This window comes from Phallusia mammillata, chromosome 2, assembly GCF_965637545.1.
Source record: "Phallusia mammillata chromosome 2, kaPhaMamm4.hap1.1, whole genome shotgun sequence".
NCBI lineage: Eukaryota > Metazoa > Chordata > Ascidiacea > Phlebobranchia > Ascidiidae > Phallusia > Phallusia mammillata.
This window is the reverse complement of record NC_137253.1, coordinates 6,857,702-6,876,723: the sequence shown is the minus strand read 5'-3', so window position 1 is coordinate 6,876,723 and position 19,022 is coordinate 6,857,702. Positions and strand designations below refer to the sequence as shown.

At 35.6% G+C, this 19,022-nt stretch overlaps 2 protein-coding genes across 5 annotated transcripts; one reads left to right on the top strand and one right to left on the bottom strand.

Annotated features, from left to right (window-relative positions):
- The first annotated feature begins 389 nt into the window (after positions 1-389).
- Positions 390-14,844, top strand: LOC145215260 (ubiquitin carboxyl-terminal hydrolase 2-like). Of its 4 annotated transcripts, none has more exons than XM_080083942.1 (18): positions 390-664; positions 818-931; positions 1,032-1,079; positions 1,307-1,382; positions 1,540-1,765; positions 2,698-2,757; positions 3,752-3,849; positions 5,350-5,409; positions 5,913-6,039; positions 7,848-7,956; positions 8,149-8,259; positions 8,457-8,498; positions 9,221-9,389; positions 9,994-10,080; positions 10,707-10,785; positions 12,137-12,247; positions 12,641-12,767; positions 13,148-14,844. In XM_080083942.1, exons 1-18 carry the CDS (start codon positions 642-644, stop codon positions 13,239-13,241), a joined length of 1,761 nt encoding a protein of 586 aa, XP_079940068.1. In that variant the 5' UTR covers positions 390-641; the 3' UTR covers positions 13,242-14,844. The 4 variants fall into 4 exon arrangements, with proteins under 4 accessions (XP_079940068.1, XP_079940072.1, XP_079940069.1 ...); XM_080083943.1 differs by having other exon boundaries at positions 391-664; positions 1,035-1,079; XM_080083946.1 differs by lacking the exon at positions 2,698-2,757.
- Positions 14,845-16,004: 1,160 nt separating this feature from the next.
- On the bottom strand, positions 16,005-18,784 carry LOC145215293 (prospero homeobox protein 1-like). Its single transcript, XM_080083985.1, has 3 exons — positions 18,683-18,784; positions 17,928-18,122; positions 16,005-16,291 (listed from the first exon to the last, which is right to left on the bottom strand). Exons 1-3 carry the CDS (start codon positions 18,743-18,745, stop codon positions 16,121-16,123), a joined length of 429 nt encoding a protein of 142 aa, XP_079940111.1. The 5' UTR covers positions 18,746-18,784; the 3' UTR covers positions 16,005-16,120.
- Between the last annotated feature and the right edge of the window lie 238 nt (positions 18,785-19,022).

Sequence of the window (19,022 nt, the reverse complement as noted above, 5' to 3'; positions counted from 1 at the left end):
CGAAGGTGACGTCATAATACAAATGACCTCAACAGTCGCGAGCAGCCGGTTCGGAATGGAACAGTTGTTTGCATTGAGCTATTGTGGCTATTTTAGTTGTAAACGATTAAATTGTTTTCAATTTTCTAAACTTACTGCTTGATGCCTTTTTATATTGTAAACTGTGGGATGTAAATGTATTAAATACTTTTGTATTTGTTACGTATTTTTTAAGAATTTTTTTAGCTTAGCTGGGTTTCCCTAGCAACTGTACGTAGTTTTTTAATCATTTGTTACGTAATTTTATTTAAACTTAAGAATTTGGTCAGTTTTTACTCGAATGTTTTGTACCATATGCCCCATAAAGCCTATTGTATACAGTGGGTGCTATTGTTGTAAACTTGTGATGTAAAAGTTGATCAGTATGTATTGTTTAGGGGTGTTTTGTTTTGTAAAATGTTTGTTAATAATGTAATACTGGTGCTACAAAACAAACCCAAGTGACATATATGTATTGAGTGCTACAGTGTTTGACTGTATGACATAAAAAATTGAAGTCAGATCAACTTCTATCTGGAAAGCTGCAAACCGTGCCATGATTTCCAGCTGTATTTGTGTAATGTAATCCTCATTTGGAGATGAAATAAAACTTATGTTTTGTAATGTACAGTTCTAAATATGACAGGTAATACCAACAGATGTTTTACCTGTAATTTTTATTCATTTTGGTAAAAAAAGATTCTTCATAAAACCCACCAGAGGACTTGTAGATAATGATTTTATTCAAACTTCTTTTTAGGTTATGAAAAAATAATCTTGTATTTATGGATTGTTGTAGATTATCCAATCAACAAGAAATAATGAAGTACGCCAATCAGACAAGCTCCTCCTACAAATACAATTCTTATAATGATGTTTATGGACCGACTGCAAATTATATTGCCCGAAACAGGTAATGTTCTATTAGAGTGTTACAAAGGATAAAGTTTTATGTTTTGTTGAAGTTTAACTGATAATTGTCTTGATGTTGCTGTTGTATTTTTTTGATTCAGCAGAAACACATCAGTCCTCCCAACTAAGCCTGATGTTTCATCATATACGTAAGTAAAAAAAAGTTTACGTTACATCTCTAAACTATTATGTAATGAAAAACTTTAAATGAAACAGTGAAACTTCGGCATCAAGTCGCCAGAAAAGCTCTACAAATTTCTGTTAAATTGTTTTTAATGCCAAAACCATGCGGTCTGTGATCAAATTTCATTTGCTCGCATTTGTTGCTGTGCTGTTGTTTGTAAAAGCCATCACTCTGTTTTAATTGTTTTTCCAGACATCACAGAGATACGACCCAGTCTAGTTCATCATATCGTCGCTATACTGCAACGTCATTTGCTACTGGCAAATATGTAAGAATGAGATACTCACTTGTGTGTTTTTATCTGTATTTTGTTTTTAACTCTTTGGTATGAAAGTAAGCTATCTCTTAACTTAGAAAATTGAAATAATTTCTGTAGCCAGAGCTTGCAGTGTGGTATATAAAAATGTTTTTTGTTTTATTTGTAGGACCCTAGCTCATACAAAGCTTCTTCATATCAAAGCAGCTCAGATCAAATAGTTCGGCCAACCACAAGAGCCAGAAAGGGTTCATTTGACAGCTCTTCACGATCCAGTTCTATTTCGCCCACTGGTGGGTCAAATGGACTAAAATCATATGAAAGAAAAACTTCCATGCGTTCACCAATGACTGGGAGAAGATCAAGCAGTTCTTCGGACATATTGGCTCAAGCAAGTATGTAAATAGAGTTTTTCTATGGGCATGAACCCATGACGATTATTTTATTCATTGTGTTAGGTCAGTGGTTCCCAACCTTTCGTGGACCATGCCCCCCTTAAAGTAACTTTTTGGCCTCGTGGCCCCCTTCAAGTTACCAAGTAGGACCTGTGGCCCTCTTAAAATGTAGATAGCAATCTTGTGTTGGAATGCGGTATTAATTTTGGCCTTAAACAGGTCTAATAGAGTAAATGAGCGTGATAAACCTCACTACAAACAAATAGTATGTGCAATAGTCGATTAAATTCGGGAATAAAGTTAATGTGAAAATGACTTTTAGTGGGTGTTTCTTGTGAATATACGTCCGTGGCCTCCCGGAACACTGCTTGTGGCCACCCTGGGGGGCCATGGGCCCTGGTTGGGAACCACTGTGTTAGGTCATTGGCTTGCTATATTATGATTTATGACAACATTAAGATAGCATGTGGATAAACTTTAGTTGTTTTTGCAACACACACACTAAATTGTTAGAAGTCCAAGTGAATAAGCAATAAAATAGATTATGTTGTTCTTCATCTTGTATCAAAGAAACAGAAATCGAAGACAAATCCATTTACGAAAACATGACATTTTGTGCCCCCGTTGTTTTTAAACTGATAATTAACAAAAATTGGTATAAAAAGCTTGCAACTGTTGTTTCCACTGAAAATAATATGATTTGGCAACAGCAAGAATATATATCTATTTTAACACATTCTTGACTTTAGTGCTTGTTATCATACAACTGAATGCTTGTATGTAATTTAATTCAGGCAGATGATCAGAATCACTGTAACGTTTAAGAGTGTCTAAAACTAGTCTCATGTTTGAATGAGCTACAGCTGTTCCTGTTTGTCATGAACAAGTATTGCCTTAGATAAAATAGTAAGCAATGCAAATGTTTGTTTTAGGTGATGTGCCAAGATCCTATACATTTAACAGCGTAACTGCAAAGAAAGAAGCTATAACAAGTAAGGGCAAAGCATAATTCTCTAGCAAATTAGAAAATTTTGGTTAAGTTTGTATTTATTATTGAATAAGACTTTTGTTATTTAAAAGTTAATGACTCTCAAAACCAAAAAATGCTTGATGCATGCCCCAAGATACAAATGACCATGTGATTACACTTGAAAATTAGGGCCACTATTATTGGACTATTAGTTGTGTCATAAAACTGACTCTTTTGCCATGCGCATAATAAGTGGCTTGTCAAGTATTGTTACTGGTTAGACAACATTGAACCACTGACCTTTTAACCGCAATGTAAACGCTGTTGCCACTATTACATACAGTGTCAAAATGCCTGCTACAGTCTGACTATTGTTATGGTCTTAACTTAAATATGAGGTCCATACAGCACAATGTAATAATTTATTTGAATTTACATATCCCTGAATGCGCATTGTTACATGATATATCCTGTAAATCGATAGTTCTCAAACTGTGTGTCACGACACTTTAATAATCAGTTTCCTTAATAACTTTTGTTTGCTGGTGCATCTCAAGTCCAGAAAACTTTTCCAGAGGCGTCGCAACAAAAAAAGTTTGAGAACCACTGCTGTAAATGAATATTTTAGATAATTTATAGTTTCATGTTTAAAAAAACTAACTGGACGTTACAGGGGCCAAACTATGCCAAAAAACTTCAATGTATTTTCCATTTTGGAACAATGTTTAGGTTTTTCTGGTTTTAATTAGTTTGCAAAGTGCTGCTCTGCACAAAGATAAATGCATTTGCATTTGCACCAATGGATTATATAATCAATAACAACCCGTGTCCAGTAAGCCTGTGCTTATTGATTTACAAAATGGTTAGCTTATGTTACAAAGTTTTACCACATACTGTTTAATATTGTTTTTTTTTATACTGCCCTATTGAAGTATGTGATACACCTTTTGGAACTAATTTTTGTGAATTTTTTGACAGATAAAAGCTTTAACTAAAATCTGCACTTTTTGTTTCAGTTGACAAAGTTCCATATGACAGTGAAAAATACAGGCCATCTTTTGCAAGAACCACAAGCCCCAAACGAGCGGCAGACATAGACTATGGAACACATAATGTAAGTTTTCAATTTTTCATTACTGTGGCACCAGTACCAGTTTCAATGCCCACTTATTTACTTCCTTTGACCATTAGTCATTTAAATCAACACTGAATGGGTGTCATAATGGCCATTGTCGCATCATAGCTGTCACTTTGTTGTGCAACAATTCCCAGTGCAGCCATTCAGTCCTATGAGCAAAAATCCTGCCTGTTTATGGAGGTTTACAATTGCAGTATGTGAGATTTACAATGAGTAGGAGATGTAGTAGAAATTTAGGTCAATGCTCTAGTTCTAGTCTGCACAGAGAGAGGACTGCCAGACATTTGAAGACAACTGTTCATTACCAGGTTTGAGTAGAGAGGCTTGTGTGATAGGCAAGACCAGTATTTTAATTGTGAAACAGATCAAAAGTGGAAAAGGATTTGTTTAGCTTAAATTTTGTTTGGTGTTTGTCTAGGAGATAAAATGAGAAAACAAGCTTAAAAACAAATTTTGAATCTGGTACATTTGATATATATTTGATAATATTTTGACATATATGTGTTTTCTGTTTTGTCAGACCCTTTTGTACCAATGTTATCTATAGGCTGTGTGTAACAATTGTATAACTGGCCAATGTTTTTACATACCAATGTGTTGTCAAAGGTATACATGATTTATTAAGCAGATGGCCTTGGTTAGTGTTAGCATGCAGTAAACAATTGAGTAAGATTGCTGCCATGCAAAGGCTTGCATATAAAAAAGCTCAATTTAGCATTTAAACACACTTTATGTAAAAGCATCAATCCAATAAATAATAAGCTGCAAAAAGTGCACACTGTTTCAACCTAGGTCTCATCAGTGCAGCTGGTGATATGGGATAGGTTGTATTGGCTAGTGTAGCCATCCAACAGCACTCCAGTTTGTTGAGAGTAACAGGCCGAAAAACCTTGCCTCACCTATTCTGTTCAATGCCACAACAATATGTGCAGCATGGCTTTTAAGCCTGTCAAAAGCACTTTGTTGTTTGAAAACTAAATTAAAGTTGCTAATGCCCTTCTCCTGACTGGAGTGAAATGTAACTTTTTCCGTTGATAACAACTTGTAGGGTTGCCTGGTGTTAGCAAACATAGGGTTATGTACCTGGCAGAATGATAAAAACTGGTCTGACTTCAAAACTACATCTGCATCTTAACTTGCTTGGCATTGAAATTTGGGAAACACAATCGGTAAAAGTTTACACAAAGGTTTTGTTTTGACTTGAGACATTTACTGCTGTAGCGTTAATAAAAAATATTCACTAAGCTTTAAATATGGTTTAACCTCCACCTCATTAATGACATTTGTGTGACATTGGTCACATTGCAACGGCTAAATTTTGCATGTACTTTGTGTTAATGTGCAATGTAGCCAAGTTTATATGCTTAGGAATGTTACTTAATGAACATGGCAGCATAAATATGGTTGGCCACATACATGTGTTGTGGATATCTTGTTATAAAACCTAAATTTAATGATATTGTTGTTGTTTTTTAGGGTTCATCACACAGTGACATTGGCAGTGGCAACACTGGTCTGCGCAACATTGGCAATACTGTAAGTAGTGATTCAATAATGATTCAGTTTTTGTTTTCCTTCGTGGATTTTGATGTGTTGAATTCACGACATTTGTATGGTATATGTATACTCAAAGACATTTAACCTATTTGTGCACTTATCTTAATGAGATTATAAAGCTTTTTAAGGTTTAAAATAAAAATGTTGAACCTCTAAATCAGTAGTTCCCAGCCTATTTAGACTAATTCCCCCTTTAACAATTTAAAACATTCCTCTCCAATTGACTACAAAGTAAATGCTAAACCATAAAAAGATGAATTCAAATTGGGTCGTTTATCAACTTTACAGGTTATATTCCCAGAGCTTAAGTGTCTATTTACAAACCACATGTAAAAAGTAAAGTAAATTTCTTCCCTCAAGTTTTAAAATCCTGGTTGGAATCCACTGCTCCTATTGCCCCTAAACTTGTTGTATTACTATGAAATAAATAAAAGTACTACTTGTGTGCAAAAATTTCATTGGATTGTAACCTTGTATTGCAGTGTTTCATGAACTCAATCCTCCAGTGTTTGTCCAACACTCAACCATTACGTGATTACTGCTTAACCTCGAAATACGAAACAGATTTGAACAGGGAAAAGTCACCAATGAAAGGAAAACTAATGACTGGTTAGTACCTAATTGATGGTGTTGAAAAAAAGGCATACTATTTTAATGTGTTCAGTCGCGGCCCTTTTAGGGTAGTAGTTTCCAAATATGTACCACTAGTGCAGGGGTGGGCAACCTTTGTTTCTGTGAGGCCAATTACAAATGTCAAAGTTGGATCGCGGGCCGCACCTGTGTATAACACAAAGTGATTTTGCTTTGTTGCTTACTAAATATGTTAAATTACAAGTATAATTCTTATTTGATTCTAGCCACATTTTGCCAGAGGTCGCAGAAAACTAGAAAAAAACTAAAAAAAAACTAAAAACTATAAGGCGCATTATCAGCTCAAAAATATGCAATAAGTGGACTCGTTTGCCAGTACTTTTGAAATCCAAGAGTCTCTGCGGGCCGCACAACCTTTAAAGTAGGGGCGCATGTGGGCTGCAGGTTGCCCACCCCTGCACTAGTGGTACGCCATGACCATTTAGGTAATATTTAGTTGCCAAGCGTTTAATTACATATTTAGCATGGACTTTTGGACTAGGCATTTTGCATTCCTGTGTTGCAACTACTTTTATTGGCATACCACAAGTTTATGACCAGCATAGAGTTCTGTATTTAGTTGTCTAGCCTGTTTTTTGAATATAAGTGGTCTGTAAATGCATTAGGTCTAGGTGGCGCATGAACTCTGTACACAAACTCCAATTGATGCATGAGTAGCCCATAAATTCAGAAATTACTGCGCTAGGGACTAGGGATAGACCAATTATCAGCCTCGCTATGTCAAGTTTGCTGACACAACTGTGTTCCTGCCTTGAACATTGTTCACTGATCAGTATCAAGGCCAATCGCTATCAAAAGTGATGGTCTTATGTGGCTTTCGTTAGTTGTACTTTTACACAGTTATGTTCGCTTTTATTGATATGTTATATACTAGTGATGCACCAAAGTTTCGGTTGGACAAAACATTTCAGCCGAATATGCTGTTTTCTGATGTTTTGGCTTCTTTTTGATTGCATGGAAATAATGCCCAAACTTTTTTCACCAATCCATAGCATTATAAATTAACTAATTGCTGTATCTATAAAATATGAGCCATGTTGTCTGCAAAATATTACAAGTAAAGTAAAGCTTCTGCATTGTGAAAGTGATTTTGGTTTGCCATAAAACTCACATCAACAACACAAGGTTCAGTTAAAAACATCCATAGAAACAGGGATTTTAGGTTTAGGCCTTGTGGCCTTTCGGCCCGAACCATTTGAGGCAGGTTCTGTGCATCACTAATATATACATATACCAAAGCATGATCTTAGAACTACAAATTTTAGTTACTCTGTCAGACAACCTTTTGGTTACAATTAAAAATGTCCATTTTACCGCAAATCAAAAATTGTCTTTAACTGTATCAGTTACCAACTAAATGACTAATAATAATCGGTATTGGCCGTAAAAGAACCATATCAGTTTATCTCTACTAGGGACAGTAACAAAAAAACTAGAAATCTACTAGTTGTCTTGTTTTGCTTACATTTGTGTTACTAATGTAGTGTGAACATTTTATGATAACAATCCTCATTAATTTTGATGGTCTTGTTTTGTAAACAAACATTTCAGTTATCAATTCGGAAGCAAACAAAATAAATTTATATTACCTTGCTAAGGCAGATTAACGCAGACTTGCTAATGTTTGCATGTGAGGGGCTAATTAGTGTTTCAATTACTCATTAGCACCCCTGTATCACAGTTGTTACCACTATTTGCACAACCATTTTTGTGTGTTACAGTCTAGTTGTTCACTCTGTTTTTAACTTTATATTCTTTGTCGACAGCCTTTGCAGAATTAATTCAGGATTTATGGAAAGGCAAATCCATGTCCATTAGCCCAAACAATTTCAAATCACAAATTCAGAAGTTCTCCCCACGATTCATGGGCTATGAGTAAGTGATTTAAAATGTTTTAATTTTTTAATTCGTTCTTGGGGTAAGTTTTGCAAAAATGAATAACTTTTGTCTAAAGAAGATCCATGTTGTATTTTTGTGCAAGATTTGAAAAATCCATTGAATTTTTGTGTGTGAATCAAAAAATATTTATTTTGTGTAACACATTCATTTTTGGATTGTTTAATACAGACAACAAGACAGTCAAGAGTTTCTTCGATTTCTACTTGAAGGATTGCATGAAGATATTAACCAGATTAAACAGCGATCAAAAGAAGCAATTCCTAACATGGCAAGACTAAGGTAGGAATGTAACCAATGAAAATAGCAAAAAATAACATTTTTAGCCAACTTTAATTGTAAGTCAAATACTAAGGGTAACCAACTGGTCAGATGCCTAAATATCATGAAATTAGTTGTTTTTTGTTAAACATGCCTGGTTGGTTTAGAGACCTATAACTTTGTTATAACAAATAGCTAATTGTTTGTTTAAATTACAGAAAAGCAGCTAGTTTTCCACTTGGCAGGCCAATTATATTCAAGTAAATACATTGCTAAATTAATACTACTAAACAGCAAATACAAAGTGAAAGTGACATATTTGCTGATTTTTGTATCATTGCATGTTAACTTTTTGGGTGTACTGTAAAGCCCAAAAATTGCAACAAAAATACGATAATACTCTTTCTAACTTGTTAATTTGACAAAAAAATCTAGCAGGAAAAATATAAAAAATGTTGTGTTTAAGATATTTGTCTCATAAAAAATGTTGAACCATTTTTTAGGCTGTGGTAGTTACAATCTCTGCATGTTAGAAGCCTGGGTGGTAACAAAACTGCTGAATAATAGTATATTCGCATGGATGTTCCATAAAAATAGCCATAAATTGTCTTGTTAATTGTATCGCATAAACTAAACTGGTATAGTGTATGAGCAGTTACACCAATTGTGGAAAATTTATCTAGTAAACCATTATAATAGAATTATTTTGCAGCATATATTGTTATTCTGTGTTGTATGCACATGCAATATGGCTAACTGTTTCAAGGAGTTCACAGTCTTCAAATCTGGGCCTAATAAACTTATGCAGCAAGAGATTAACTGTAATAGTGAAACTTGAGTACTGGAAAAGAATTGTATAAAAAAATCTGATTATTGGGATATTCTGTTTAACTGCATTATGAATCCCAAACTGCAATGTGTATCCGTTCAATAACTATGAATATGAAAAAAACACTAACGGTAACTTTTTTGTTTTGTTTAGTGCTAAGGAAAAAGCTAGAAAGACGTGGCAATGGTACGCCACTAGAGACAGGAGCTTCGTTTACGACCTTTTCGTGGGTCAGCTTGAATCTTCTCTGAAATGCCTCGAATGTGGCCATGTTTCATTGACCTTTGACCCGTTCTGGGACCTTTCACTTCCTCTTTCCAAGGTTGGTTGCTAGTTTTGTGTGTTATTGTTAAGTTAAGACTTTTAGTAGTAAACACATTCTGTTGAAGATGTTTCAACTAGTGATGCACCGAACTCGCCTAAAAAGGTTCGGGCCGAAACCGAATATTTGGCCTATTCAGACCCAACCTAACATTGCCTTTCTGGGGGATATTTTCAACTGAACCTTGTGTTGTTGATGCGAATGAACTCAATTATGACAAACCAAAATCACTTTTACAATGATGTAATATTGTGCAGGCCACTTGGCTCGTATTATATAGATACAACAATTGTTGATTTATGATGTTTCGTAATGGCTAGAATGATTAGATATTTATTTCATGCAGGGGTATTAATTCTATACAATCACAAATTTAATGGGAAAACAGCGTATTCGGCCGAAATGTTCCGGCCAACCGAAACCTCGGTGCATCACGAGTTTCAACTATTTTGCTTTTGAAAACTTAATTTTGTCAACATTATTTGTTCAACCACAAGAAAAACAGACTTTCTGATATTTTTGAACTTAAATTGCAATAAACGAATTTGCTGTGAAAATGTATTATGTGAAAAAATCCCTAATTTGTTTTGTTGTTTTTTAACAGCATTCGTACTCGAGCGAATCAACAGCGGTTACTGATTGTTTAAATACTTTCACGAAAAAGGAAACCCTCGACAGAGACGAGAAACCGGTACGAGTTAGTGTAAAATATTATGCTCAAACGCCAAGAGCAACACTGCATTTGCTTTTATATTTCCCGTTTTTGCTTTTTTGACTGCGAGAAAACTGTTACATTTTCGGGTTTTGGGGCGGTATCGGGAACTGATTCTTGATAACAGTCGGATTTTCGTTTTTAATCTTTTTTTGAGTGTGAAAGTCAAAATCGAAACCCTCAGGTTGCAATTTCAAGTAGCCACTTGAGTTGAGATGAGTTGAGTTTATTTTGCTTGGTGAAAGACAACATAGCGGCACAATATCAATAAAACATCACCAAGCTGGAAATTACTGGACAATATTAAAGCGTGGTGCGCAAAATAGTGAAAGGCGCAATAGGTGGATGATAGCCGAACGCACTTGCAGCTACACCGTAAAAACACCTTAACACCAATATCACTTAAACTTAAAATTGGTTACGACTTTTAATAAGTTTGCACAATAATTGTTTCTAGTAACTTTGCGCTAAGATCATTTGATGTTATCCAAACCAGGTTACAAGAAAATGTTGTAATTGAAAATTGGATATAAGCATTGAAGCACTCACAATTTTTTGGCGTTTTTCTTAGTACATGTTAGTTATAAATTTCAACTTATTTTCAGACTTGCGAAGAATGCAAGACGCGTCGAAAGATGGAGAAAAAACTTCTCATTCACAAATTTCCGAAGATCCTTGTTATTCGTATCCTTTTGGGTGTCGGTTTAAGTCGGTTAAGATTAACTAGCTATAAGGATACGCTTTAGAAATGCAACCAAGAATGCACTTAGAAAAAAAAACGTCGTTTTATGTGACGAATATAACGGCCAAAATAGACGTAAAAAGCGACAGCTTAATTATTCAAATGCTTCGGCAAATGTTCATGCCATCATCAGTGATTAAATTTATGAATAGATCCATGTATAGTGATCTGTTTATATACCAAGCTTATGTTGAAGAAAAAAAGCAAAATATTTCATTGTTGTTACCTTAGACATATAGACAGAGTTGCCATACCGCCTTATTTCTAAGATTTGACCTTTTTTTGAAAGACAATGTCTTAGTAAAGTTTATTGCACCTATTTCTAAGAAATCCCCTTATTTTTGATCTGGGTCCTTATTTTGTCTTATTTTCAAAAATTACAAGTAACAAACGTAGTGAAATGACAGTAAAATCCCTGGAACAATTAAAGGTAAACCTAGACCTAAGCTGTCGTGAGATGCACAAAGTATCGTCTACGCACAAGCAGTTGCCAGAACAGATTGGTTCTGGTCAAAAATAAGGCTTGTATAAATGCTAAGATTTGTTTGAAAACGTTTTGTTTCGTTTCGTATGAAAATTTTACCTTTCGGTTTTCCTTATTTTGGGGTCCATGTCTATGGCAACCCTGACTAGGATATGGATACGACTAAACCTAGTTTTAAACCCTGAAACTTTAAACCCGACTAACTCCACTAAATCAATCACATCGAGTTATGATTTAACGTTTGAACTTCCTCTCATCCTAGTAATTTGACCACAAAACTCCATTGTCGCATCTCTCATCCATATTTCCTAACCCCAGGGCCATGATAGTGTGATTGATATATTGCCATGTGAGAAGTTTAAGGGAATTCGGAAATGCATGATTGATTGGGGTTTCAGTCATCAAGTGGAGATTTGTGATTAGTCAACGAATTTCACACCTTCAAAAATTGTGACCATTATTTATTTAGGAAGTCCCTATAATGCCACTTTTGCTCCTGGTGTGCATATACCAAACATATAGAACGTTGTATTGTATATGGAAATATATTTTAGTTTAATAGCAATTTAATTCAGCATTTTGAAGCACAAACGGTTATTGTGAATGCAATGCTTAATGAAAACTTTTAAAGCGTTGTTTTAGTTACTTGATATTGCAAACAGAATATTCACAGACCCTTATAAGGGAGAATTGTTTAGAATTTATGTATCACCAAAAGTTTTAATACAATAGAATTTCTAGCATAACAATCTAGCTTGCAGTTTTTGTATCTCTGGTACGTCATCCTTGACCTTTTGACCTCCTCTTAGACCTAAAACGGTTCAACGAAGGTAGCAGATATCGACAGAAGCTTACCAACCACGTTAAGTTTCCATCGAAGGGACTTGATCTGCGGAATTATGCAAGTGACCAGTGTGAAAGTAAGTTTTTTAAACTTCTGTTGTTTGAAGTGCACAATAAACAAGGTTTTTTCCGCGCCAAAAAGATTGTATCGAAATTGTCCTTTTATCCTAGTTTTCTTTCTCTTTCCACTCACGTTTTTATTCCATTTCTCTTTTTATTCTCTTGCTTTCTCGTTTCATCCTCAATTTTGCTCGTTTTATTTCTTTATCTTTATGCCCTCCTCTTTTTATTCTCTCACTTTTCTCTTTCTTTCTACCTTTGCTCCTCTTATTGAGGCGGAATGCAGATACATTTTCAACTAAATTCTTCAGTTTTGTTTCCAAGAAAAAATTATCATCAATTTTTTTACCTTCATATTAAACCCATTTTCTGCATTATTACGTCATACTTAAGTCATCCTGTTTTACCAGATGGGGATTCGGCCGTGTACGATCTTTATGCGGTGTCAAATCACTGCGGTTCATGTTACGGCGGCCACTATACGGCGCACTGCTGCAACCCTGAAACGAAACAATGGTTCGAATACAATGATTCACAGTAAGTGATCGGAACAATGGTTCTGTGGACCTTGGTATTTTACGATGAATAACGTAATGTGATACCACATAAGCTGAACTTCTGGTAACTTAATCTTTCGTATCAGCATCAGCAAAGCGTCAATACTGTGTCTTAAAACTAATGTAATGTGGTAAGGTAAAATTCTTGATTTTTCTTGGTCGAATTCACGTCACAGTGACGCATTAGAATTAGATCCGTGACGTCACTTTGATGCAAACCTTTGGCCACACAGTAATCGGGGTTATGCATTTTTTAGATTTAGTTATATGCTTCTTTTTGTTTCCCTCAACTGCCGAAAGCTGCGTGCGATATTGACGTCATAACTCTGACGCAGTAATTACGTCACTGTTTTGTCGCAGGGTGAATTCCTCGTCGTCGTCTATGATCTGCACCAAGGAGGCGTACGTGCTGTTCTACACACAGCGCGGCTCCCAGTCTGCTTCGAGATTATAGCGCGGCGACGTGACGCGTTGTTGTTGCCATGGCGATCCGCACGTGACCCGTCCGGCGGTGAAGTTTGTCGCCCGGGCGACGGTTCGCGCGAAAACAACAAATAAAAGTGGAAACATGTTTCGCATGCATGCGCTCACTCTGTGCACGTGACGTCACTACTGCACGTGATGACGTCCATAACAACCCCTTAAGCTCGAAGCATGTTACGCACACAACACTTGAAACGTTTCACTGTGTTCTGCTGTCGCGGTTATACAGCAGCAGCCGGGACACGTTGCCTGGCTTCTATGCATTTTTGGCGCAAAGGTTTCGAAACCCAGTGTTTCCCAAAACTTTTTTCGAAATTTTATCATCGGGAAACGCTGCTGTGGTTAACGCAGTGCAGCCGTTTTTGTTTTGTACGTACTAGATTTTATTGCTGGTTTTACTAAGAATCGGTTAAAAATGTTAAAGTATTTTTGTACTTATTTATGTTGAACACGCGACGCGCTTTTCATTACACTTACGTTCTTTGCACACCCCTCCCCTTTTGGATAATGAGTTTTTACCCGTAATCCCGATTTTTAAATAATCTTTTACTTAATGCACCCCGATTTTTGGGTATTGTTTTACATAATGCACTTGTAATTACTCACTCCTCAACGCATAAGATGGAAGTGCTGTTTCAGTTTGACGGGCATACGTATTTTTAGTGGTTTGCAACCGTTTTATGGTAACATTTCATAAATTTATGGTCTCTCAATCGCACGTAATTTTTTTTTGCCCTAATGAGTTTTGCACCCCCTTTATTAAAAATCGAAAAGGCATAATTATAAAAAAATCAAGTTTAATTTTTGTTGTCGAATAAAAGGTTTGCTTTCATGGAATAGTATTGCAAAAAAATCTCAAAAATGTCCCATTTTGCATTTCGGATATTAGGGTACGAAATACCTGTTCTAAATGATTTTTCTAAAAATTTTAGCTTTGAAAATCGGCTTCTGAACCAGAATTTTGTGGCAAAAATATTGTACTATGTTTGAAACAATTGTCCAAACGGCGCAAGCTCGTAACCCGTTGTAAAAAATGTGTTTGAATACAAGTGCACATCTCATATATTTCGTACATACACTGTTTTAGGTTTAGTAATGAACGCCAACACATTCGCATAAAACTTGTTTTCGTACGGTAGAAAAAATCGTTTTTGTATTTGAAGCTGTAAACGTTTCTACCAGTTTTAAAAATTTGTTGTTGTTTTTTTCATTTTATAACTAATAGCAAATTTGGAATTTAATTCACTTTAATCTTGCTCTTTTAGTTGAAATGCTACCTTACACCGTTGTGAAAATAACACATAAACTTAACTATAGGTGCTCTTTTATTGTTAAATTCCTAATTTGACGCTTCAAAATAAAACTTTTTTGTTTTATGACGTCATTGTGATGTGTCATTTAACGAATTTACGTCACCGCCGTTTTCAGTGTTTCCCAAGTTTTTCATGTATGTCAAGTGAAACTCGTTTCTGTAGATTTTCTCTTTTTTTCATAGATCTAATTATGACGTATGCGTGAGTCCCACCGTGTGTCGGAATGTTTTTGCCTCCGTAAATAAATTACAATTCACTTCGTGCTTTGGATGACTGCAAAGGTTAGGATTCAAATCTCACCAGCCCTGGGTTGTAATATAAACCAATGGGTAATTGATATACGTAATAAAGTGTATTAAGCGGTTTAGTGACAAACCAGAGTTGCAAGCCGGGTATGGACTTAAGACTTTCGCTCTGTGTCAGTAAATTTAACAAGCTAAGCAGCCTTTGCTGGACCTGACCTCATGTCAAACAGCCCTAACACATCTTGTTTAAGACCAATTGTTTATCGTGTATGTTGCTTGGTCTTCTCTGGGGATTCAATGTACAGGCTTGTCAATAAAACTTTCGGGCTTTAACGGGCTGTCCCCAAAACGATTCAGTTTCGGGCAGGAATTTCAGGCCCGTTTACAACTCTTACATTTCTCATCAGGATTTATTTGATAAGTGACTATTTGGAACAGATTGAAAAGGACAAGCATTTGGCCGAATGGTCCGGGGCGCTCGACACACTTGCAAGTGTTCGAAGTTCAATTCTCGCTAAAAGCAACGGATAACAGTTGTGTGGTTTATTAACAAAAACTGTACAGAGGCGAAACTTGCATAAACAACGAAACAAATTGCATGAAAGTGGAAAATACGGTTTCGCCGTCGGATTGGCTTGTTGAAAAGGTGGAACTTTGTTCACAAAAGAAACACAGCAACGATGAAAAGAGGAACTTGACAAAGTCGTAGCGACATGCTCTAAGCTTCTTTCGAATGGGGTCACTTGATGAAGTGACTGGAACTTTACATCAAATGCATAGAAAAAGCAAAAGAATGGACAGGGGGCGGTAAAAAATAACAAAAGTGCAAAGATTTATCAAAGTAAACTAACAAAGAGACACGACAGTGGCGGGTTATTGTGATTTGATGTTACTAAGGTGAAAGTGCCTAAAATGTTGAATGCAAATTTGAAATAGGGACATTGAAAACCAACACCAATGTGTGAATTACATGGGTGGCTTAACCACAATGGCAAAATCTTTGCGAAGATTTATTTTATACCCTTTATTAGGGTGAAGCGTTTATGGCAATTTTTGCTAATTTTTTTTACACAAATGTATGACAAAGATTTGGTTTTTAGTTAAAGGCCAGCAGTCATTTTAAAAACGCTGCCAAAATACAACTTTAAGGCCCTTAACTTTTTATGATTAGTTTATTACATTTGAACTTTGGTTTTAGACGCAATTGCTCTCTGAGCTGCTTCTAGCATTCAAATGACTGCGTAAAATTTACATTTTATGCTAAAAGTTTATGGAGGAAGCAATTGTCCTATTTAGGGTGGAAAATGTGGAGACTTGAACGCATCTGGAACTGGCTGATCAAACTTGCATATTACTTTGTAGATCGACTTTTTCCACGAGCTTTCGCGGTCTTTACCGCGTTGTATCGCCACGAAGAATTCCTGCAAACTCCGATGTATGGCATTGTCAAATTCGGGTGGCACCTAAACAAACATCCAAATATATATATATAAACCCCAAAGTTTTTGTAATTTTTTTTATAGCACCAATACATATAGATAGTAAACTTTGATTGTAAATTTAGATTCTGTAATACTTGAGTACTTAATTTTAGTGACTCACTAGCGCTCCTAGTGGCAAAACATACTAGTTAATCAGTTTGTATTTCAGAAACAGGATTAATATTTTGACGACAGTCTTAGAAAGGAAGCAGGGCAATAAAATGTAAACTTCCAGTATGTTGTTTATTTGTCATTAAATGACTCAACGACAAAGTGGCAGATTTTAATGACATTCTCTATTTAACTTTTTCGCGGTTTTCTATTTTTCATTTAAAAGTACAAAGCCCTTTTTCACAAAAGGTATAGGGTAACATGCGCTTCGTACGTAAATGACGTCATCATTAACCGGTGACGTTACAGTCTAGCGCAAATATTTTCAGAGACATATGTACATCAATAAACTTGATCAAAACAAAACACGCCTTAAGAAATACATCGTAGTGCATATGTTTTAAAAGTCGCTGTTAACATAAAACCTTTATAGCATGTTAAGCTTTGGGCATTTTTAATCAAATCCGCAATAGGAACAGAGCAGACAGGTACTTTGTTAGTCCTAAACCTTGTCTGTTGATGCTCTGTCAAATTCGGCGCTTCCTGTAAGCAAGGCGGTGTACTCGGTGTCAAAATACATGTCGACAATGAACCAACTGAAAGACGGAGTACCTCCATAGGCACCGTGATTGAATGTAGTCCTGCCAGGCCAAGTAAAAAACTACACAATGCCGCTAGTTCAATGAGGAAAGTTGTCAAAACAATTGGTCATACATCATATTCCTTTCAAGTACTAGGTCTAGTTCGTTAGATTAAGGCAGAACACGATTGAGTGGTGTTGCAATGACGGTAGCATTGGGAAAGGATGTTTTTGATGGGTGATATAGGAAGTGTCTTACTGCTTTCTAATATTAATGTCACTATTGTCGTTCATTTGTCCATAATTTGTCATATCATTGTAGGTAGAAACTTTATCAAATGCAAGGCCTTGTTGTTTGCTGTGCCAAGGTCGGATTTCACTTCAACGAAAATTAATTGATAAAAATACAACCAAATTCGACTGAAAAAATTTTATCAAACAGAAACAGGGTTGTTGTCAAAGATTCTTTGTATTTCATCCCTTTGAATATGGTGTGTTTTTCAAAGACATTTAAGACCAAACGTTCTTGAACCATTATGTGAAATTTGAAGCCGAATTAATTAAAATTCTACATTGTTTAAGAAACATATATCTAAATAATAAAATTTAGAAAACACATATTATATTTTTACAATTATTTGTACATGTACAGTATTATGCTATTTTACATTACTAACGTACCACAGCAATAAATTGCATTTAAATACAATATTGACGACCCCAATTGCCTTGGAAAAAATTCCTAAATGTTGGTGCAAAATGCGATACCAAAATTTTTCGTTATCATTTACAGCAGAAATAGCCTTTCCAACCAAACCAGTCAACAAGTAAGGACTTTTTCCAAAAAATTAAGACAACAGTCTTTCGAAATAGGCACAAATCTTAGAAACACAACCTGTATGTCAGTCAAGTGGGAATTTTACTTACCACAAAATCCTCGTTCTTGTTGTAATGCAGATTGAGAACGCGGTACACTTCGCTGTCACGTGATACTTGCAGTTGATTCGGTTCAATGATTCCGTCGCTAAGCGCTTGCCTGGCGAACTTCTCCACTTGGATATAGAAGAACTCGCGAAAGTTGCTGAACCACTTGATCAGCTGGGAGGTGGTGGCCCGTGTAAACTGTGACGTCATAAAGAGGCATAATTATGACGTAATAACCAGGTAAAAAAAAATTTTGGACAACTTATTAAACATATAACTTGTATATTTTTATTTCATGCTGCGTCATAACTATGACGTCACGAGTTGATAAACATTTGTCACGTGATGGCCAGACAAGAGTATCGTAAATAAAGTAATTTTAGGATTGTTTTATCTGGCGATACAAATATCGAAAATGTATATTCTTATTCATATGTTTCAACAGTGGTTCCCAACAGGGGATGAAATTAAGATGAAATATGTATTTTAATTTGTATGTGGTTTGTTAATAGACACTTTAGCTTTAGCTTATAACGTGTAAAGTTGGTGAAAGACCCAACTTTGAACCATCTTTGTATGATTTATCATGAACTGTTTTTTTATTGGGGAGGAATAAAAATGTTTTCAAATGTAAAGTGAGGAGTCCGTTGATAAAGGTATGGAACCACAGAATCAAAGCTTATCAGGCAAGAGTATTTTTGATGATTTGTTCGATAGCAATATAACGGTACAATTTTCGTATGTTTTATTTCATTTACCTTTACATCACTGAAGATTCGTTTAAGTGTGTTGGTACTTGGATATCTTGAATAGAAAAACATCAGCTTTGCTTTCTTCAGATGCAGAGGAGTAAGGGCTTCTTGGATGTGCGAGAAAGGTTAAGGAAAAAAGCAATAATTATTTTCTTAAAGTTTTATTTTGGCACCATCCCATGACGCCATAACGCATTTCTATGTTGTTTCGCTGTAACGAATTGTCAAGGAGACGTGGCCCCACGCGACTGAGAAGCCGGCAGTTGGAGTTGGTGTGAGCGGTGGTTGTGTCGCAATTGTATATCTGCGCTGTTTGCCCTTTTATCGCTTTGCTCTTTTAATATCT